This window comes from Passer domesticus, chromosome Z, assembly GCF_036417665.1.
Source record: "Passer domesticus isolate bPasDom1 chromosome Z, bPasDom1.hap1, whole genome shotgun sequence".
Taxonomy (NCBI): Eukaryota; Metazoa; Chordata; class Aves; order Passeriformes; family Passeridae; genus Passer; species Passer domesticus.
Window position 1 is genome coordinate 77474066 of NC_087512.1, and position 22914 is coordinate 77496979.

General features: G+C 39.9%; 1 protein-coding gene and 1 long non-coding RNA gene across 3 annotated transcripts in view; one reads left to right on the forward strand and one right to left on the reverse strand.

The window, feature by feature from the left end:
- The window catches only part of LOC135291509 (uncharacterized), a 25223-nt gene continuing 2309 nt past the window's right edge, over positions 1-22914 (forward strand). The window contains exons 1-5 of one of the 2 annotated variants that reach the window (XR_010354322.1): positions 1-564; positions 1686-2544; positions 2991-4683; positions 15122-15212; positions 19376-19994. This is a non-coding gene — a long non-coding RNA (uncharacterized LOC135291509). Of the gene's footprint in view, positions 565-1685; positions 4684-15121; positions 15213-19375; positions 19995-22914 lie in introns of both variants that reach the window. The other variant, XR_010354321.1, reaches the window with a different exon arrangement.
- The window catches only part of PCSK1 (proprotein convertase subtilisin/kexin type 1), a 27846-nt gene continuing 12119 nt past the window's right edge, over positions 7188-22914 (reverse strand). Inside the window, exons 7-14 of the mRNA XM_064405772.1 lie at positions 21022-21194; positions 18688-18900; positions 17431-17531; positions 16227-16460; positions 14927-15084; positions 13363-13496; positions 11626-11787; positions 7188-10135 (exon numbers count right to left, since the gene is read on the reverse strand). Of these exons, the coding sequence (XP_064261842.1) occupies positions 9773-10135; positions 11626-11787; positions 13363-13496; positions 14927-15084; positions 16227-16460; positions 17431-17531; positions 18688-18900; positions 21022-21194 (1538 nt within the window). The 3' untranslated portion in view covers positions 7188-9772. The remainder of the gene's footprint in view (positions 10136-11625; positions 11788-13362; positions 13497-14926; positions 15085-16226; positions 16461-17430; positions 17532-18687; positions 18901-21021; positions 21195-22914) is intronic.

Consider the following 22914-nt stretch of genomic DNA (forward strand, 5'->3'; position numbering starts at 1 on the left):
TCATGTGATGAGTGAGCAGCTGGCTCATGGGTTGGGACGAGAGAGTTATAGGGAATCAGGGAACATCAGAATAGTCACCTGTCATTAGTGGAGTTTTGCAGGGCTCCATCTTAGGGGCAGGTTCTCTTCAACACCTTCACAAATGACCCGCATGCAGACCTGGAAGGAACACTAAGTGCGACAACAGCAATAAGCTGGGAGGAGCTGTTGACTGCCTCTAAAGAAGAGAGGCCACCTTGACAGATTAAAGGCCTGGACAATCACCACCTGTGTGAAGTTCCATGAGGGAAGGTGCTGGATTCTGCCGCTGGGATGGTCCTGGGGCTCCTGGTCAGTGGCCAGCTGGACACGAGCCAGCAGTGTCCTGGAGCCAGGAGGGACATCCCTGTCCTGGGGCACAGGCCCCGCATGGCCGGCCGGGCCAGGGAGGGATTGTCCTGCTCTGCTCTGGGCCGGGGCGGCCTCACCTGCAATACTGGGTGCAGTTTTGGGCATGACAATATAAAAATGACGTTAAACTCCCAGAGACCAAAGGATGCCATGAGGATGATGAGGGGCCTGAAGGTGAGGAGTTTCTGAGGACATTCCTCTTTTCAGCTGGAGAAGAGGAGGCTGAGGGGAGACCTCATTAGGGTTTCAACATCCTTGCAAGGGGCAGGCACCAATCTGTCTCTCACACCAGTGACAGGACTCCAGGAAATGGCCTGAAGTTGAGCTGGGGGAGGTTTAGGTTGGATATCAGCAAAGGTTTTCCCCCAGGAGGTGGCTGGGCCCTGGAACGGCTATGCCAGGGCTCTGGTCATGGCACCAAGAGCCATGCCAGAGCTCAGGAAGCATTGGACAACGCTCTCAGGAACATGGTGTGACTCTTGGGATGTCCTGCATGGGACCAGGGCTTGGGCTCAGTGATCCTGATGGGTCCCTGTTGCGGTGGATGCTCCAAGTGTGGGGACACGAGGCTTGAGTCCATTTTCCTCACAAGGCTGATCTATTATGTTATATAACATACTAAAATACTACATTAAAACTATACTAAAAGAACAGAGAGAGAGGATCATCAGAAGGCTACAAAGAGCAAGAATAGAATAGAATGCATAACAAAATCCTGTGACTGCTCACGGCCTTGGCACAGGTGGCTGTGGTTGGTCACTAATTCAAAACAATCCACATGGACCAATGGAAGATGCACCTGTTGCATTCCACAGCAGCAGAGAGTTATTGTTTACATTTCTTTCCTGAGGCTCTCAGCTCCTCAGGATGGGAAAAATCCTAGCAGAGGATTTTTCATAAAATATCATGGCTACAGGTCCCTTCCAACTCAGCATGATTCTGTGATTCTGTGGTCTTTCTCCTGGCCACCTGTGGGCTGGAGAAAGTTAAAAACCATGACAGCTGCTGGAACAGGAAGGCTCTGCCACTCTGGTCTCCATTTGCTGTCTACAAAAAAGTGTGAAGCATAGTCACCAAAGGGAAATTAATGCTATTCAAGAGAGCAGTTAGTGATTCTTACCTTTGTATGTTTTTCCACTGATTTATGTAAGGATATATTCATGCTTGTTTGTGTGTATTATTGGAAATTCTAGAGGACAATGACCACTACATTCAGGCTGGGTAGCTCTGTTTCAAATCCAACAACTTTGGCTGTTTTACAGCTTTCTGGTCCTGAGGATATATTTCTTTTTCAGATTAGCTGCTGTCTGGAGTCTGCTTTGGAAACTACAGGAGAACCATCATCTACCCACAGGTTATGGGACCTGCAAATCATGCAAACAATGTGTAAACTCAAGTGATGGTGATGAGAATTAAATGCATGAGATACTATTTTGTCATTACTTTCACTCCACCCTTCACTGAGGGTGAAGGCTAACATGAAGGCTGAGGGCAGCCTCCATGAAGCAAAATCCTTACTGTTTTTAAATGTCTAAATCCCAGAGGCTGTTAATCTTTTTCATAATTTGGTTATTACTGAGGGACAGCAGTACTGCTGATGAAAACAAAATGACTGATCTGATGAGCTCCACTTGTGACTCAGGAAAGGAGGAGATGATGGGGCAGGGTGATCTAGATATCAGGTGCAATGCTATGTGCAATGCAGTAAATCAAATCTCTTCCACTCTTACTCCTACACACAGGGAAACTAATTGTATGACTCTACACAGTGCAGATGCAAACACAAGATGTTTGGAAGCTGAGCCTTGACTTCGAGCTAACACAACATTCAACTAGTTCAGTGCATAATCACTGTTGGAAATCCATGCATGGATATTTTGTTCCAGGGGGGTGCAATATAGGCTGGGTTTTAAAATATATCCGAAGAGGTTTAGCTTCTCAGATTCCACTGAAAGATGATGAAAGTTGGGCCCTTCCTTTCCTCTGTTTCTTTTAAAAGGTCCTGTAAAGACAGACCCTTCCATCAGCAAGCATGGTGTGTGGTGGTCATGCTTCTGACAGGTGTCTGTAGTGTTTTTGAACAGTGCAACAAGCTGAGCTGAGGAAATTGCCATTAGCTTTTCTGGGAAAGGTAAACTCTCATCATCTCTAAAGGTAAGTACATGTTGACGACTGCTCCCAAAAAAGAATAATGGCTTAGGCTCTCAGCTACTATAAAATTACAGGGGTGAATTCAAAGAACCAAGCTCATTAACACAAACTACAGAGCTGATGAACCTTTAGTAGCTGGAAATGCTGGGCTTTGGATGTTATGATTAGACTTCTGATAGTAAAGAGAGGCATGAGAGATCAAGAAAGCAATTAATTCTGTCTCAAAACAAACCATATCTGACTCACCAGCATGAGCAGCAGAAAAGATCTCTAAAATTTGTCCTTTGAAACCAGAGTGCTATAACAGAGCTGCTTGACTAAAGAGAATGAAAATGCACAAAATGCACTCCTTCTTGCCTGGCTCTGTTTCCAAACTGCAATCCCTTTCTTTTCAGCTGATATGGAATAACACCCAAGTCAAATAATTTTCATCTGTTTTCATTTCTCAGGTATGTGAGATCATTCAGAGTGAGCATTGCGGAATTACTCAAAATGTATAACAAATTATCTATCTTCTGACTGATCTCGATGCATCTGTACAGCTCCATAATATGAAAATAAGTTAATTGTTGTAACACACTACACATGCTCTAGCTTCTTACAAATGGAGAGCATTCCCTGAGCTTCCAAAGAAGAGTAAGGTCGCACAGGTGTGAAATACCTGAACATCTGACATGTTTATTAAGGATGTGAAGTTATCCTGTGTGGAAGTAAAGTCTCCAAATGTATGATGTTTGTCAGGGGCTCTGCAGGCGTTGTTTCCCTAACAAAGAAAGTTTTGCATGCATTTCCCAGAGGGAAGGTGATTCACCATGCCAGGTTGAAACCCAGCACACTGCAATGTAAGCAGCTCATGAGACTTGGTGGCACAGTGTATGGAAATCCAGGCATGACTCACACACTCAATATAGGATTGCGAGGAGGTATTTGCAGTAATTGAGCAGAACTTTAGCATCATATCCCCGCTGTTCCGTGCAGAAGTACCATGCAAGAGTAATCCTTTCTGATTCAGCCAAGTGTTCAGGGATGTGCTTGATCCCATACACGCACTTAAACAGGACAGCAGACTGATTTAACCAAGTAAATAGGATTAGGGGTAGGCTTAATGGTTTTGCATCACACGCAGACTGTGCTTTAACGAATTGCTAAAGCAAAGAATGCCTTTTGTTTTCTGAATTGATTTTTCTCAAGCCTGGGGGGCTGAGGAAAGGGAACAATCCAATTGCAGAGACAATCTTGGACAGCAATGGGAGATCCCTGCAATTTTTCTGTAGCCATCAGTGGACTGGAGTGCTCCATTGTCTGAACACACAGGCAAGAGCTTCAGCCCAGCTTTGCAAAAGGTGGACTCAGCACGGCTCAGCACCATCCTGGGAGCGAGAAGAGGGAACAAATGAGGGAAATGTTAACACTGTCTAACTGTAGACACATAAATTCAGCTCCTGAATGAAGAGTGTGATTCACAATTGCTGTATACAACTGGAGACAGACAGTCTCCTCCGTAGTGTGACTCAGAATGACCTCTGGAACTTACAGATGCTCCAGAGGAGGCTACCTCTATTAATTTTACAGCAAATACAAATAAATATTCAAGGTATTATGAATACTTCTTCCTGAAAAGCTTCAAATTTGATGCTCAAAGTCTTGAAAGAATTTTGACTGCAATGTTTTTGCTAGAGACTTAAGATCCAGTGTTTGCAGAGCCCATTACACTCTTCTTGGTTGTGTTACAAAGCCAGCAATGTTTCACTGTCTAAACTGTTCAAAGCCCCCTGCAGAGTTATGGCTATCTTCTGCATTATAAGAGTAGAGTTGGTTTTCCATTAGAGTAATAGCAAAAATACAGAATTCTTTGGGAAATTCTTCACCCCCAACTGCTAAAGGGATAACCAAGCAAGCAAATCTCCCTTCCTCTTCTGACCCACTCCAAAACAACTTGTGCTATTAATACTACTATGATGGAAAATCCAATCTGAAATTTAGCTTTAAACTCTGTTTTACCAAATTAGTGCTGCAGCTTCTTGCTTCTTGCTGTTCCTGCTAAGAATTGTTACATTCCAGCATCAAAGAGACTTTACATGGAGTTGTACATGGATGGAGTTCTTTCATGTGCACGTGTGTGTATTTTTCTACATAAAAAATGTAAGCAATGAACTGTATTCAGACAGCTTGATGCCTGAAACTCATAGATGAAGCAGTGTTTTTAATAAGTACTGATATTTTCAGAAAAGTTTCATTCCAGGATGGTGCACCTCTCTGAATGAGGTAATAGAAATAGAGTGTGAAAGAGGACAAGATCATAGCTGAGAGTTCATACTAAATCCTTGGTTTTTAATATGTCTCTCATGAGCAGTGAATGAGGATGGAAGTAGCTGAGCTCCCTGTTGAGCTGTGGGGCCAAACTTTGTCCCGACATCCTGGATGTCTGTGGTGCTCTGCACCCCACCAGCTTATTCTGAAGAGGGGAATTAATTCTGTGGGCCTAATGGGGCTGGCATTTGTCTCTCCTCTTTGGCCAGCCTTTATGGATCTGTTTCACACGAGCCCTTCGTGCAGCAGCACAGGCAGAGCTGCACGCCCCTGGTCCTAAGTGCACTTCCTTATCAGAATATATGGCACTGCATTATGCTGCGTGTTCATGGTTTGAAACACTGGCTGATAATGTGGCCACAGTCAAACAAAATGCTGCATGCAACAGCAACCGATCCATTTGTTTTAGGGAAAGAATATGACGTCAGAAAGAAAGAAATACATGCTTAGCTACATTTGATTGGAAGCAGTCAAATAACTGAAATTATGTTAACATTAAGATATATTTTCCTGATAGCGACCCACTTTCATATATTATCTATTTATTTTTCTCTGGTATCTTAGTGGGACTTGAAACATATTAGATATATTTTTTTTTTTCCAGTAGGCATTTAGTACATTGCTGGAAACAAAATTTCTCATTCTTTCCGGTTACATTATTCTCACAAATAACAGTAGGAGAAGTGATATTTTTAATGGGTTCTTGTGTAATTAAATAGAAGAATGTTCACAGAAATTAGCTTTATTACTGCCTAGAGTGGTTCGAGTTTGAACCTTTTCAGTCTGCAGTTAGAAATATTAGATATTGATTCCGAGCAAAATACACATTTCTAGAGATTTCTTTTTCTAAAACGCTGCTGTGAATGGAATGGTCCCTCAGACCTTTGAAAATGGACTTCCTGAGAGGAAATACTTGATCAAACAGAAAGGGTTTAGGCTGTGCAGGTACTCTGTGTTGTATAATAACTCTTTCTTTTTCTCCCTGCAAATTTTCTTCTATCATTATTTTCAGAGCTGTACTAACTCAGATGCCAACTTTCCTTACATTTGCATTGTTCAGAAAACTGCAGTGGCAGAGGGTGGCTTAATGTTGCAGAAGGAGACTTTCAGGGACAGTGCAGTCCCTCCTGTCCCTCTGATGCACAAGGAGTTAATTGTGACTGTCACCTCCACAGTGTGATCTATGCACCAAAAAAAGCAGCAATCAGATGTTTCCCCTCCCTGTGAATGTGCTCTTTTAACAAACAGACCACGTTCTCATTTAATCCATGATGCTAAGACAATGCAATAAGAAATACTAGAGCTAGCGTTTCATTTCTAAGGCCCCCCCTTTCTCCCTTAAATTAGCCTTCTATTTACTGAAAATGCTTATGTTTGTTTTCAGAGTGAAGAGGAGAGGGAGAGGTAAGAAAGAGGACACTTCATTTGAAAACTAAATTATCTAGTTTGGAGTTACATGATGTGACTTATCAGAAACTCTGTTTGGAAAACTCAAAGCTGGTGAAGGTAGAAAGTTAAATGCAGAGTTTCAAAAGCCAGTCAACTTGAGAGAAAAAATACTGTTTAGTGTGGAAGCTGGGTAGTTTGCTCTAATTTAGGCTTAGATTTCCCTCTTTTCTTAACGCTACTTCAGAAATCAATTTTCTGTGTACATTTACCATGAGTATTTCTCATAAGGGAATGTATCCATTGAAATCACATTAAGTGTTTTAATTATCCTTAGGGCATTTGACAATGCAGATTTTGTAATTGAGAGGTAGTTGGTTACACTAGGTACAGCGTACAAGGGTTTAAGGGCTTGTTTCCCTGCTGGCTTGGAATGTGATTAGTGGTGGAGGGAACAATAATTATTTCAACAGTTTTCATGCAAAGAAGAGAAGACCCATGTGTTTACCTTGAGCCCTGGACTCTTTTTTTGCTGCATTATTTCATTTTAGTGCTTCTGGCACACACATCTGTGTATTAAATAGGCAGAATTCTTTTAACTATTGGAATTACAGACAGTGCTGCTGTCAGTGATGTCCACAGCAAACCTTATTTGGCTGCTGTTGTGAGAAGCAAACAAGTGGGTGTTACTGCTGAAGACATCCCTTGGAAACCCTCATTTTCAATACACTCCACATTTCTTTCCATCCAATCCTGGGTACTTCCCCAAGCCATTATTTTTCATTCTAAACCCCATTTCCCATTCATTTTAAGTCAATAGCTTGACTTTATCTTACTGTTTTCTTTACAAATGTTAAGACCACACACTGAGCTCTGCTAACACATTGTATTATGCTACTGGTAGACAAATTTTAACATCACATCACATACATGTTGCAGTTGCTGTTGTCACATGCCTTTTAAAAAATACGTTTATTGGATGAAATTGTCTCTTTCTCAAGAAAAAAATCTGGTTCTTCAATATAATTTATTATGCCTTTTAAAATTCTGTCTGTTCAATAAAATCTTTGCTATATTATAAATACCTGTAACGAAAATATAATTTAAAATTCTGAGAGAAAACTTTTTTTTTTTTTACTTTTACATTTTTCACAAAACCCACACAGGCACCAAGGAAAGACTAACAATAAAAATAATTTACTCCTGTACAAGCTGATCTGGGTTGGAAACATTCAAAAGAGAGATTTTAAACTTGTTGTCTTTTGAAACTTTGGCTACAGCATAGGAACTGATCTTAAAACAAAGGAGGGTCTTTTGTTTCCCACCCTTTTAACCTGAACGTTTCTTTCAAGGCCTGATGGAGTGTTGTTAGTACTTTCCTCACTGTAATATACCTGAATGAGGACTGGCTAAATCTGTTGTTATCTGAGGGAACCAGCCTCTAAGCTTCATTGCACAGGACTGAAAGTGGCCCTCACCTTGCCATAGGAGTCTATTCTGAAAATTAAACATTAGTGAAAATAAGTGCTCTCATTCTGTAATAGCAGCAATTAGAAATTTTCATGGTTTGCTTGTTCATTAGTTATGCATTGCCAGAAAGCTTTTGCATGGAAAGGACAGCAAAGGGAAAGCTTTCTAATCTGGACCACTTGCAGGAATTTTTTTTTTTAATGACATCTCTTCCTAAGCAAATTTCTTAATAGAGAAATTGCTCCCTCTCTTAGTAGAGAGGGAGCAATTTAGTAGAAGCAGCATTCAATAGCAGAGATGTTATCCTTCAGCTGCTCTCTAGAAGAATATTAAAGAATCCTTAAAACTGGCAAAAAGGCAGGTTAAGACCAAGATAGCCATGAAGCCACCACAAATAATGTTTTTTTAAATCTTACGTTTGGTAAAAAATTTTCAAGGTTATCTTTGGAGAAGTTCTTTTTTTTTTTTCCTACAGAATTCTTAATTAATTACTGTAAATAGGTTTACCTTTAAATTACAGGATTTAGTGTGAAGTTTGAAAAACTTTTATTTGAACTGATGGATTATGAGCAAAATTCAAAATTCCTGTCTTAGTGACACTTGCATAATTTTAAGAAATAGGCAGTGAAAAAGAACCTATTAAAATATTTCTAGAGAGTCTGCAAAACACATTTCAATAGTAGGCAAGAGGAAGAAAAGTAAAAAGCAGGCAGCACTTTTTTGGGTTTTCTTTAGCACTTCAATGAGATAACTATCCCCTGGGAATCTTCATTTCCTTGTTCTAGATCCCCTAGCTTGTCTGAGCATCCAACATGGCTTTTTTTTTAATTATTAGAAACAAAATAATATATAATTTTGACTCTCATTAAAGAGGTATGTGTGGAAAACTGCTAATGTTAGGGAGTTGCTCACCCTAGTTGCTTTCTGACAGTCTGACAGCCACCTCTGCCTCAACCTCTTCTTCCCACTCCACATTCCATGCTCAGCCTTCCCAGTGGTTTTTTGGTTTTGGGGGTTTTTTTTCTAATCTCAGACAATTTTGCCTCGTCTTTGTAGATATTTTGGGAATTTTACAGTCTTTGGGTGGACTTTTCTGCACCTAGCCTCTCTATTCCACTTGGCCTGGCTACTTGTAGATGTAGGCATCTCAGAAGGCAGCTTTGTACTAATTTTGAGACCTGACTGAGGCTCCACAGGTAGGAGGCTGGAGCCCAAAGCTCATATATTTGACACAAACAGATCAGTACTCCATCAGGTGATTCGTAACTGGTGAAAAGAAAGCCAAGTGCTCTGAAGTGAGACCCTGCCCTCGTTAAACACTTGGGGCCTAGAAAGACCAGGCTCATAATTCAGGCACTTCACTTGGGTGAGTTCCGAGTCTGCTGGAGAGAATTCCATCCCGTGGTCTGGGATGCCTCAGTGGGGGCTCTTTTTTATAAGTGTGTTTCTGTCTGTAGTCTAAATTGTGAATAACTTCATCAGTGTTCACTGATGCCATAGTCCAACCCCAGCCTCCCAGATGTTCCTCTACAGGAGAACAGAAGGGCAAGGGAGCATTGTTTGGAGAAGGAACAAAACACCTATGGACGGAAGCAGTACTGGCTGCAAGTATTCAATCGGAATAAATGACAAATATAACAAAGACTGCAATATTCATGACAAATCCATGGATGAGAATATATCCCCATAGCTTTGGCAGTTTGGTTCAAAACTGCTTGGTAATTCAGGTTTTGAATCCTACTGCATGCTTAAGTGAAGAGGGTGGAAGAATAAGTAATGTGAAAATTGTTTAAATTAGAGTATTAGTGTTTTCAGGGGAGTACTATTGCATTTCATGCCTGAGGGGGCAAATCTACTCTGAAGAAAGATTTTGAAAAAGGATAATACTAAAAAGTGTAATTTTGCTGTCTTATCCCCTCACACCCGTTTTTTCCCTTCCTTGATATTTGTATTAAATATGAAGCAATCAAAGCAGCAATCACACAACTAGAGCATACACAGACTTTGGAAAAAAAACTACAGGTGGGGAGAACGAATATTTCCAACTCAGTGCCCTACCCTACAGTTAATTTCCTTCATTTATGATATCAACCAACGCTTGCAGCAGTCTATCATCTCTATGCTTGTAAGGTTTGGCATTGTAAAAAAGATCAACGTAGTCACTGTACAGACTTTCTTCTGAGCCTCTTAACTGGGAGGGCTTGTTCAATTTTTTGAGGGCTTGGTAGAAGTGTTCGTATGGAATGTTTAACTTCTCGCTTGCTGTCTTCTTTGGCAGCTGCTTCTGATCCATCTGTCTGCTAAAAGCACTTTGCAGTAAATGCAGCATGGCTTCTGATGGGATTTTATCTTCTGCTTTGTCACTGCTGCTGCTGGTGTCTTCTGTGGCCTTGGGTTTTTCACTCAGGCTCTCCAGTGTGGTATGGTCCTAGAATACAGATTAGCATGAAAAAAGGTCAGGTGTCAATGAAAGACTGACTGGATTAAAGCTTCCTCTGGTTGGTGGTCTCCACCTAAGTGTGGGAAAATGTTATTTTTTCATTCAGGAGACACTTGGGCATCTAGAAAACAAGCAGACCATTGTCAACCAAAACAAGCTTTTGAAGGGCTACACTGTATAAAATATCAAATCCTTCTGCAATATAGGTATTTATAAATTCAGATTCCACACTGGCAAAGACAACACGTCATTTTATACCAGATTTGTCCCAGTCTTAAGAGATAATTCTGGTTGTGTCACAAGACAGAGCACTCTAAATGAAGGAAACATATATGCAGTGGTGGTGGCAGTTCTGATTGTGCCTTGCACTCTTAGTAAAAGTATGGAACCAGTGTTTCCACCAAACCTTCTCTGTAGATGATCTCTACCTGAGAAAAGGACAGTGAAATATGGCTAATGAGTGGTCATAACACATTCCTAGGAGACCTTGGAAGACTCATCCCAAGTATAGGTTCACGGAGCAGTTGGTGAGAGGCATTATCTTATTTCAACACTCGTATATGCCTGCAGAGCTTCCTCATTCAACCTAGAATCAGTATTTCTAACTGAACACTCATTTCATCTCCATGTAATTTTTACCGTGTCCACCCATTTTCTCCTGCAGCACCTGCTGAATCCACTTTTACTTTCTTCCCATTTGTTTTCTTGCCTGTGGCTGCCAGACCTGGGGACATTTATGTAATGGATTTAGAGGCCATTAGCACACCCACCTTTCATAACCTGTATGAGGAAGGTTAAACTATCTGTGCTTTATGGATGTCCTAATTACTTAATGGGGAGACAATTTGATGTGATGAGATTATTTTCTGATGCTGTTGACGCAATCAAGCACTATGAAAATGTGCATTACTACCATCCTGTGCATCCTGAAACCCAGGGTCACCCTGCCTTGTCTTATTTTTAGAGCACTGTTATCTGCAGTGTAAACAGGGGGTGCTAAAAGGTCTGGCAGCAACAGGTCCACTGAGCCAAACTTTTTGAATTGGTGAGTTCCTGACTTTTGTCAAGCCCTTTGTTCCTGAAATTCCTTGCAAACTCACTGGAAGCACTCCAGCAGGCAAAGTTCCTTTAGAATGTGACACGTGTTCTCAGTAGAATTATATAAATTTAGTGTGACTGTCAGAGGTGTCTTCCTCCCTCCTTCCACCACTCAACCACATTAGCCACAGGGTTCCTTGCTTTAGGAGCAATTTCCTGTTATCATCCTAAACCCTTTAGATTTTGCAGTTTGAAACAGAGAGACTAATAAAAATATCAGTTGTTGACATGGGCAAAATTATGATATACACTCAAAACAAATCAAGAGTTAGATGTAATGAATACAAAATAAATATGTGTCTTCTTACTAGGCAAAAAAAAAAAAATCCCCAACATTTTCTTATAAACTAAAAAGCACATAAGTAATAAATGTAATATACCTCTACAAGATCTGTCATCTTCTCCACTCCTCTTCTGTCATTCTGCACAGCATTGTAGGATGTATACACACGTGGCTGCTTCATGTGTTCAGGCTGGGTAGCCGTGCCATGCAAAATCAATTTCCAGTTTACAATCCTCCCCTCATTTTGTATTCGCCTGGACTGAAAAACAAGCATGGCATCAGAATAGGCTCTCAGGACACAGAAGAGCAAAATAGACACTTGAATGCAAAGTACACAGAAGCGACCAAAGCAAATTATCAGGCTTTCAATACCTACCTAAAGAGTATGATTCATAAGCAAAAAAACCCCAGATGTAGTAGAGACTGAGTATATTAGAGTGTGGGATTTAATACAATAGCTTCCACACTCAAAATATCCACATATTGATGTAAGATAATTATTAATTCATCATGTAAGCATCAATGGAATTTTGTCATAACACAGAATGCTAGAAGTTACTGAAGTAGTATTTGCATTACTAGAACTTGTTCACTAGGCCATTCCTTGGTAACTTCCTTATAAAAGTTATCATTGGAAATGATAATGCAAGATGCTATTCTTTGTTATTATGTGGTGTATAACAGCAATCTGAAATACAGCGTGTGGAAGCAAACAGCAAATGTTTATTTATAAATTTTGGTGGCAGTAGTAGTGGAAGTAGAAAGTGGAAGAGACAAGTAAAGAAAAAACCTACAAGGTGAGGGAAGAGTGTATTACGCCTTGAGGACAAAAATATTGCTTTATTGTAAATTTCAGGAAGTTCTCACTTGAAATGAGAGCTAATTTACAAACAAAATGCTCTTCTTACCTTTGTTCCACAAAAATGCATTCAAAGAGCAGGATATCTGTAACCATGGGGCTATCTATAAGCCTGCAGCATTAACACTACACTGCTGATAGTAATATTTACTCCTGGTGTCTTGTCCAGCTGCTCAGCTCTTGGCAATACCCTTCTGTTTACAATTTGAGGCCAATAGAGGCTGAAAGCTCAGTGTCTAACAGGAAGCTTTCAGTTTTTGGCAAGATCTGACCCCTAAGGACAAGCTTATTAACAGACAACTTCAATGAGATGAGTGAGTTTGATCACTTTCTCTTTGAAGGAAATTATTTTTCAGTTGCCCACCAAGCAGCTTAATTCTGGTGTCTTGCTGCTGTAATCCATATCCCCAGGTGGCTTTAGTAAACTGATTTATTTCATATCTGTAGACTACTTAGCTTTAATCCTTAAATGCTGTTCGGCACTAGATACTCTTAGCAAGAAATTAGAGAAATGTATACATGATAATAGATCCAAAAATCATTAATTCAAAAGGTTCTCAGTTAATGAAAACTATGCACATGGACCAAGAAAATACTAGATCCATGCTGTGCTCTTTTCTGCAAAAAAGAATTTCCAGTTGACCATATGTTCCTTTTATTTCATGTTCCAATCCAAGAATCACAGAAAATTTATCAAGCGTTTAATTTTGGTGATGTGCGTCTGAAAAAAACAGGCATGACTTTTTTTTCAAGGGTATGGGCCAGTGAAACAAGAATGGTGCTTTGCATGTAGGCAAAGAACAAGAAAATCTGACCCTACCTTTTTTTTCTTTAGTCCTTAACCCAGCTGGATATCTTAAATATCCTCTCATTTAGCTTGCTTAACGAGCAGGCTCATTACTGAACTTGCTTTGTCGTGATGAGTGAGCATTTAATCTGTGTTAGCTCCCAAACACAGCTAGTAAGCATACTCACCATATCAGTAATTCTTAAAATCCAGGTGCCTGCTGGATCTTCCCCCCAGGTGTGGACAGACATGAAGTCCCAGTTCTTGAAGCCGTTGGGAGATTTGTCCCTCTCCCTCTCAGCCAGTAAGACAGTGCTGGTCCCTGTGTGGGTGCAAGATCAACACTCTGAGTGTCCGTGCACTGCCTGCTCCTGCTTTTCATGTTTGTCATCTTGCACACTGCCTGGAGCAGAGGTGACCTGGAAAACACACTGCTCAGCAGTGCCTCCTTCTGCAGTGGCTCCTGTAATTATTTTTACAGCCGTGCCTAGGAGTGCACAAGCTGCTAGGTCACACCAAGAAGGTACATCTTGTTCAGTGTTCTATCTCTGGCACAAAAAGGTAGGGAATGCACATAAAAGAAGCATAAGGAGAAGATGCCAGGCACAACCAATCTTTCCCACCTATGAGCTATTCAAGAAACTCCTGAAATGGAAGTTTTGAAGGTAAAACTCATGCAATCTAATGAAACCACAGTCTTATGATTTCATCACTGGTTCGGAGTTTTTTTTTGGTGAATGGAGGTATATTATCACAGCCTGGTCCTCCAACAGGGTGAAAAAATGCATTTGTATTGTTATTATTACAAAAATGCTGCAGCTCACAAAGAATTTCTGCAGCAAAAGAGGTTCTGCTGCACAGGAGGAAATTTGTTTGGCTTGTTTACGTACAAGAAAAAAAGCAAGGGAGCAATATTTACATAATAAGGAGCACTGAAGCCCCAAGGAGCCTTGTCACAATTTATAAATATATTTAAAGGTAACACCATAAATATAGAAAAGGAATGACATACATTTGCTACTAATGCTTTGCAGGAAAGTAGAAACAAGGGAAAAACAATTTAACCATGAAAGCAAAATGATAGTGCAGTGGAGGCAGCAGTACTTGATGATTGCTACCTAGAAACAGAAAAATTAGATCAGCCTGATATTTAAATTCATATGTGAAAGCTTGTCTTTTTTTTTTCCTTTTAATACCAGTTGATCTAACAGACTTTACTCTTAGTTGTTTATAATATATATAATTTTTTTGCTCTTATAATGTTGTTTCAGGACATTGTCAAGACAGCTTGACATATTCTAGCTCATTTAGTACAGTTGTACTAAGGTACCTAACAGAAAGACTGTGTTTTTTTAAATACCCCAACGGGGAGATTCATGAAATGAAACCTAAGGAATCAGATATCCTAGTTTTCCATTAGTCTGCTAAATCACAGGAAGTCTCATAAGAATTATTGATCTATAATCCATTGTCTGCCAGGAGCCCTGAGGTTTCCTAGGTCCAGTTGTCTCTGTGAAAATGTTCTGTGCCTTCATTTTCTGAAGGATGATTTTCAAACCTCTTTTCACAAAAAGAACCCAGAACAGGTGAAGGTTAAAGAGGCATCTCTGTAGCTCCCTGGATGCTTTATCCCCATTGGACTTGTCCAATGATATATTTAGCTCTCTTTAACCACTGAAAACCACTTTTTTTCATGAAGTAAACGTTACACACTACAGCAACACAAATCAAATGTGCCTTTGCCTCCTGTACCTGATGGAGAAACCAGAGTGACATGCAGATCACCTCTGCGGGAATACTCAATCGTTGCCTCGAGCTGCACGTGCTCCAGAGATGCAATGGAGTTCTCTTGACCCTCGCAGGCTTTTGTGGGAATTTCAATAATGACTTCTTCATTTGCTCTTAATAATCTGTCAAAATTAAAGTAGATTTTTTTATTACCCACAGGAACTCTGGATTCTGGGTCATGAATGGCACATTTAACAGGCATTTCAGAATGATGAGAAAGGGAGAGTCAATGCCAGCTCAATAAAAAAAGGTAATGTCTGCTGCTCATGGTCTGTGCAGAGAGAGACTCTACATGGCTTTCTCTGCACAGTTCCCATTACTTCCAAATACAATGGGTATCTAAATCTCCACATAAATAATTCTAAGCTCAATATCATGGGATCTTTGTTTTCATAATGTAACATACAGGACTGCAATAAAGAGCAAGTGTGGCATACATCAATAGCGGGTCAACATTCTGTGAAACTGACAGAGTCCATAAAAACAATTTGATAGTGAAATAGCATAAATAATAAGATTACCAAGCAGTGACTCTCCAAAACACTGCAATATGTTTCTGCAGACAGACCTTTGTTGCTTTCACATGGCATAATTTCAGCCTTGGAATAGATAATTTTTTCTGGAAAAAAATCCGTATGCGAACATGTAGAGACAAAAAGTCTAGATATCTTTATTGATTAACCAGCTCAATGACTAATGATAATTAATCTCTCTGTTCAGGCTCACTGTGCTGTTGGCACGTGGCTCATAGTGACTTTTCAGTGAGCTTTGACACACTCGTGTTTTGTAAAAGAAATGCTGTAGACATTACTAAATTTCTATATATCACCTTGATTACAACATACACAAGCCTGTCACAGGAGAAGAATTGCTTAGACCCATTACAGACACTTTTATTTTTAAAAAATCTTTGTGAGACATCAGTATCTTTTTATCTGTCTTCTGATGGTTGTCTAAAAATTCACAGCCTTGCTGATTGGGCTCAGCCTCACAGTGTCATTCTTTTATACACTGTCTGCACAAGCAGACATAATAATCTTAGTCTTTGTTAAGACTTCATGCTAGTAATTTCCATCAGTCTTACACTAAAAAAACAAACCAGGAAGCAAAGCTGCTTGCCTTCCTCTGGGGAATACAGTCTGGCAAAACTAAATGAATAAAAAGAAGTCCCTTATTCCTGTTCAGAGCAATCTGTGAAGAATATGATCCTTCAGGCTTTATTACAATAGGCACCAGCTTGGTAACTGGTAATGTAAATCCTTACCTGGGTTCAAAGCTTTTGTCTTTGACAATACACTCTCTCTTTTCTGGTACACTTTTCCATCTCTTGGGGTCGGCTAAATCCACCAAGGCATTGGCGTTGAGTAGCCCAAACCCAAATCGGCTGTTGACCATCAGTCCTGCTCCATTTTTTTTCCATCCTGGATTTCCAGCCAGTGGATCATATTCTGAGGTCCACACTACCAAGTGCTGCATATCCCTCCACGTTAGATCTGGGCTGTTTGGAAAATATTCCTGGTTAGTTGTTTCAGGGCTATCTGTCATTTTTTAATCAATTATTAGACTAAAACAGAACGTGCTTTGAATGCATATGGCATGTCACTGTTTTATAACACACATGTGTTCCACTTATCCTCACAATACTTCTCTGGGCAGGCAAGATTTCTGGGTCCATGAAGAACAGGTATCTAGCAAGAATAGAGTCCAATCCTCCAAAATAATTCAGGCATTTTTAGTTAGCTAGCAGTGCTAGAATTTACCACCCATCTTTTTAGAACCTCTGTATTTGATTCCATCTGTGACTCAATCTACCCTTTAAAAGATCTAATTTTTAATATCTAATATTTAATATAGGTTCCTGTCACCAAAGGCATGTAGAGTAAAAAATTAAGCTGAATCTACAAGATACAAGCATTGAACGTATGCACTACTGCCTGAAGTGCTTTCTATGGAAAAAAGTCATTGTCCTGTCCTTTCTTAGCTTCTCCAAGGCCTAAATTCTGACTATCTACAAACCCCTGGCTGCTCCCTGCCTGCTCTGACAGACAGACTTAGGCATCTTCTCTTTTATGCCTCATTGCTGGCAGAAATTATTCTGTAAATTGGTTGAGGCTTAGCTTAAACTCCTGCAGCCTGTTATCTTCAAATCACCCTCTCCTGAATCCCTGTGCACACTCACTTTTAGGTGCATCTGACCATAAATCAGTAAATGCTGTTGCCAACCCACAAAATATTCCTCAGTCATCATGATTTATTCACATTGGTTCTGCTTTTCTAGGAAGGTGTTGGGGCAAGTAGCTGCTTTTATTTTTTTTGTCAGTCAGACTTGCTCAGCTGCCTGAGCAAGTCTGACTGACAAAAAGTGGATGCTGCAGTATGAGGTAGCGCCTCTTAAAAGAGGCATTTGGGGTATGTCAGTGGGGTTGTTGAGGGAAAGAAGTTTCAAAGGTCGTGGTGTGACATCTTACTTTGCTTCCAGTGCCAGAGCAAAAATTCCTGCTGCCAGAGGTGCAGATGCAGAGGTCCCTGTGTGAGTTTCTGTACATTCATTGTGAAGATCAACACTTGTCTGACAGAAAATTTTTAAAAAAGAAACAAAAAACCCAGACAAACAAACAAAAAAAAAGCAAAGAAAAAGAAAAAAAATCATAAATAAACAGTTGTAAATACTGTCATATCCATACTCACAAATGTAACTATGTGTCCCCTACTTGGTGCGTATTAATACACTCCTTACCAGCAAAAAAAAGTGATGAGTTTTTAAATCTGTTCATATTTCAATCCACTCTTTTTACTTCAACTATAATTTTAGTATCAAAACATTTTTTGTTGGAACAAAATACTCCCACTCTGAATATCTTATTTTAGTCTAAAGGTTTCACAATAAGTGTTTCAGGCTTACTGGTGATTCATGAAAACAGATCATTGTGTTGGGCCTAGAACATTCAAAATTACTGCTTACTAGGAAATTACTCATAGGATTAGCATTGGTGTTCTTCTCCCTCTTCAGCAGAAGAACTATAATTTGTAATGAATAAACACCAAACTCATCAGCCCATTTATCTAAATCTCGACTATAAAGAAAAGCCACAGAGTAAGGACTGATCTCCAGGCTAACTTGGAATGACGCTCTTTTAATCCCCATCAGTGCAGTGTATTGTAACATTAGCATCTACTAGGGCTGGACAGAAATTACAGGTATTTCAGCATTATTGTGCCACGGCAATTTTCTTCAGCACAATTAAGGAAGGCACACAGACTGGTACGCCTGCTTGCCAAGTTTGGAAGGTTTGAAGGCACTGTTGCTGCTGTCTCCTGTCTTCAAAAATGTAATGACAAGGTGTAACAGCGGCCCTGACATCACAGGTTTTCTTTTTACTCTCAGTCTCTCTTCATTTGCCCTTTGTGAAGAACAGTGCCATATCAAAGCATGCAGAGACCTCTTTCATACACAAACAGTGCCCACAAACCGCAGACAAATTCATCAGGCTTATTCAACTGCATCAACACAATGATTTTGTGTAACCATTGCTTTAAGGTAGAAGAATAGAAGTATACAATCCTTTTTCTGGATTACAAATCCCTTATAAAGTTTCCTGACAAAAGCACAAAGCACATAACACAAAGCAGGCACTCAAAACCAAGCATTTAACAGATTTTTTTTTATTATTATCTGCATATATCATACCTTTCTATTTGTTCTGAAACTGGTAAAAGCAACTTACAATTCTTTGGTCAGTATAATCCCCGCTGCTGTACGCTGTGGCCAGAGTTGAAGAGCACTTCTCTGCATACCAGGGAGAAAGCCCTTGCTGAGAAGCACTGCTAATGGAGATGGTGTAGATGCTATCAGTGTAACCATCACAGTCACAGTTGTCACCCTGACGACCTCCGTTCCCTGAAGCCCACACGAAAATGGAGCCTTTCCCATTTCGCCCCTAGGGGAAAAGAATAAAAAAAAAAAAAAAAGGAAATGAACGATTATCAAAGAGATTTCAGATCTCACAATGTATCCTTAACAACTCCTTTCCCCCAAAAGCCTAATATTGCAAACATAGGAGAGGAGCAATTTCCATAAGCACTGTAGAAGACGGAGACAGAATAAACCAGCTGTTTGTGACACCCTACTGCTCACCCCACAGCACAACACTTAATCTCACTGGCCTAGGTTTAGTGTTCCTGATACAGCAGCTTTCCTCAGGTTTCCAAGTTAAAAACAGAGTCTGTGTTCAATGAATAAATTTTTCCACATGCTGCTGTTTGATCCTTTATAATTTCTAGAAGAAAAAAAGGCTTTAAAAAAAAGTCAGCAAGTTTATCAGGGGTTATTTAATTTCCCTTTCCTGGACTCACAGAGGTATGGGTTAGGAGTATGAGTGATGGACACACTGAAAGCCCTCTCTTCTCTCACAGATCCATGGGTCAGCATCACCAGCCTCCAGGTATAGCCATGTAAAACATCACAGCTATCACAGAGGAAACATGCATCGCTATGCAGTCTTAAGCTCTACTTGTTCTTCAGTGGAAAAGAATATGTTTCATGTGACAAGCAAAATTATATGCATTGTTCATTATTAATATACACACATTTAATATTCTACAGCAGTTGAATACAATTTTTTTTATCATTCCACTCGTGTGAGATTTGAAGTTATTTATGCAAATTATAAGATATATGCAGCACGTAAAACATGAGAAGCGAAGAGAAATAAGATGTACTCGGCGATACAGGTTTTAAATTTGGAAAGACAAGCCACATCAACTACAGAAAATCATATAGTATCTTTGAGAACAAAGGCTGCAGTCCAGAAAAGTACTGGTGTATCCCAGCACCTGCCCTGATTTCATTTAGAGTGATGGTAACTCTTCCTTGGTTCTTCAGGTTAAGCTGTGCTCAGGTGCTTCACCTGAGCAGCAGTGAAGGATCCAGGGATTAGAGCTGTTGTCAATCCCAGCACTGGCTGACTTTAAGCAGAATGGGAAACAGACAGACCTTTGCAAAATCAATCCTTGAATCCTGAGAGACAAACAGGTAAATTTTTTCCCCATTAGAAACAAAACAAGCTGAAAAAAAAAAAAATCTCCACCAGAGACCCTGCCTTTTTAGAGTAAGACCAATTAATATTTGTTGCCTAATTTTCACCTTTAATTCTCCCTCTGCTCTTGCTACTTACCTATAGGCATACAACCTGTTAGAAGTTCTCTCCTCTGTCTCCATTATTCCCTCATATTGTCTTTGTCAGCTGTCAGCATTTAAACTGTTTTCTCTTTTTCTCCTTCTGCCTAATGATGTTAATTGCCCTTTATCCAAAATTTTCTGTTTGTTTGTCCTTCAAGCTATTTCTCTCTTCTCCCCTCCATGATTCAGTCTTCCTCTCTTTATTGTACCTGTCCATCTTTAGATATCCTCACCTCACTGGCAAGAGCTAGAATAGTTCACTAATAAATTCATGACAGCTCTCAGTTTCCACCCTATTTATCACCCAACAGATCCAAAGAGTGTAACATGAAAAAAGGAAACCCGTAAAAATATTGCTCCCAGTATTCCTCATCATGCACTTGTACTATTTTCATTTTAATTGGATCGTGACATGCACCAATTTATAAATTAATGCAATTAGCACAATACAAGCTCATCCACAGGGTGCTAAAATGCATCACTATTTCACACAGCAAAATATTCATGAAGCAGAAATGTTGTATTAAATTTTATGGGCTTTCAGTGCAGAAATCCAATTACTGTTCAGTGTAAAACAAGCAGAGGAGAAGTGTGGGTGTAGGGTGAGACCAAGGCAGCAAAATTAAGGATTGAAAAAAAAAAGCTTATCCATGGAGGCTAGCAACTAAAAACCAGTTTAGAAAGCCCTGATGGTGTTTCTCAAAAGTCCTTTCTGGCTGGAAATTTCTCTCACCTGTACTACTAAAATACATTGTGCCCATTCAAATATATTTGAGCAAAGACAGCACAAACCATTTCCATTTTTTATCTGGTATCAACCATTTCAAAACTCTCTTCTCTGCCAGATTTTTTGCTTTATTTTTTCCCTGAAGTACCATACCTGGTTTATCCCATACTCAAAAGCCTTCTGGGCCAGTCTCCCAGGTCCCTCCACAGTTTTGCCATCGTCATTAGGGCCCCAGCTTGCACTGTAAATATCCACATGTTCCGGGTTGAAACCGATTGAACTGGCCTCAATTGCATCCGTGACTATTCCATCCAGCATTCGTATACCTTCAGAGGGAAAAAAAGAAAAAGAGAAGCAGACTGGATTTACTTTCTGCTCCCTCCTCCTTGTCTTAGTTACCTGTTTTTAATTTTTTCAGTAAAATTAAGCCATAAGTACTGCAACCACAGCTGACTACTGTTCATGTAAAAAGTACTGAGGAAAGCTTCTGTCAGTGTAAAACAATTAGACTTTATTTGCAAAGCTCAGTGTTCCTCTACAAAAATAAGAAAAATAAAACCTTGAAATCTCCTTAGCCTCCTATTTATTCTTTTCTCTCCTTCTACAGAGACCAAAGAGGATGTCTTGCTTACTGCTCCTGTTTTTTACTTATTTCATTCTCTTTCTTCCTCCTTCTTCTCTCTTAGATCAGCAACAAAGACTTCTCAAACTGCTAAAATGCCACTGAAATTAAATAGATTTTACCAACATTACTTTTATCTGTAAGAGTTCTAAGAGTTTTAGTTCAAAGATGTAGTTCTGAGTGTTCTGACCAAAGCACTTGTCCCTAACAGTCATTAAAGGTTTTGCTGTCTCTGTGACACTACAATTTCACCAGCTCTTCAATCTCCACCACAGAAAAAGAAAAAAAAAAAAAACCCTCACTGTTTTTCTACTGCCACGTTTTTTTTTTCTGTGAGCAACCCAGAGGTATCTAGTCATTAACAATTTATTAGGAGCTGCATGATCTAATCTCCTTCAGAGCAAGCCTGAACTCAGTGGTACTTAAAATTCAGGTGCAGGCAGTGGTTCATCTGCACTGGATCCTTTGCTGTGCAAAGCCACAGCTCTGCAGTGGGGCTGCTACTACTGTCCAGTGCTGGAAGACAGCAGAAAAAGCAGAAGTCTGGCAAAATTCCCACTGTGGCATGGCTCTTACAGCAACAGCAGCAATCGAAGAATCACCTCAGTCAGGATTCAGCCTGTGTTTACAAGCAATAAAAGTGTCTGGGTTCCCTTGGATTTGGCAGGTTAGTACTACAGCAGCTGCACCATTGCTGGCAGTTGGTGAATTATGACTACTCATTTTCTAGTATTTTTCACAAAACAGGGATTTTGCCAAAGCACAGCAGGCAAAATGTAGCCATTCTATTTAAAAAAAAAATACCCAAAGATACCCAACAACAAAAAACCTCCAACCTCACCCTTGCAGCTCAGTGTCTTGTTCTTTTTTTTATGCTATCAAGCAGAGAAAAAAAAGACTGCAAGCATAATTCTTTTCCTGAATGGCTGACCTCTTAATACTCCTAATACCTCCGAGATACAGCTGAGCTTTATTATTTCATATTCATTAGTGCTGAAATCAGACAAAGGAGTTAATCCGCTCCACCACAGCTGCTCTGCTATCACTCACAAAGCTGGGAAAAGCGCCGAGGTATATCTTGTGCCTCAGGTACTAAAAACACCACTTACCCAGGCTTGTCTTAAACTGAGAATGGTTTCATTACTCTTTTTTTTTTTTTTCTGTTGGCTCAGAATTTCCAGATTCTCTCATGCCAGCAAAGATCTGCCTGTGTGAAAGCGATTGCAAGCCGCAGGTGAGAGCTTGCAACACATAATGAGATAGTGGGAAAGTGAGGAGTAATGTGCACACTCTTCCCACAGAAAAAGACAGACAAGTCTGCAGATAAATAATGTAATAAGAAGAAAACAAAACAAAACAAAATAAAAACCGAAAAACCCCCAAGAACAACGACTCCACACTATGAAAACAGCTCAAGGAAGAAA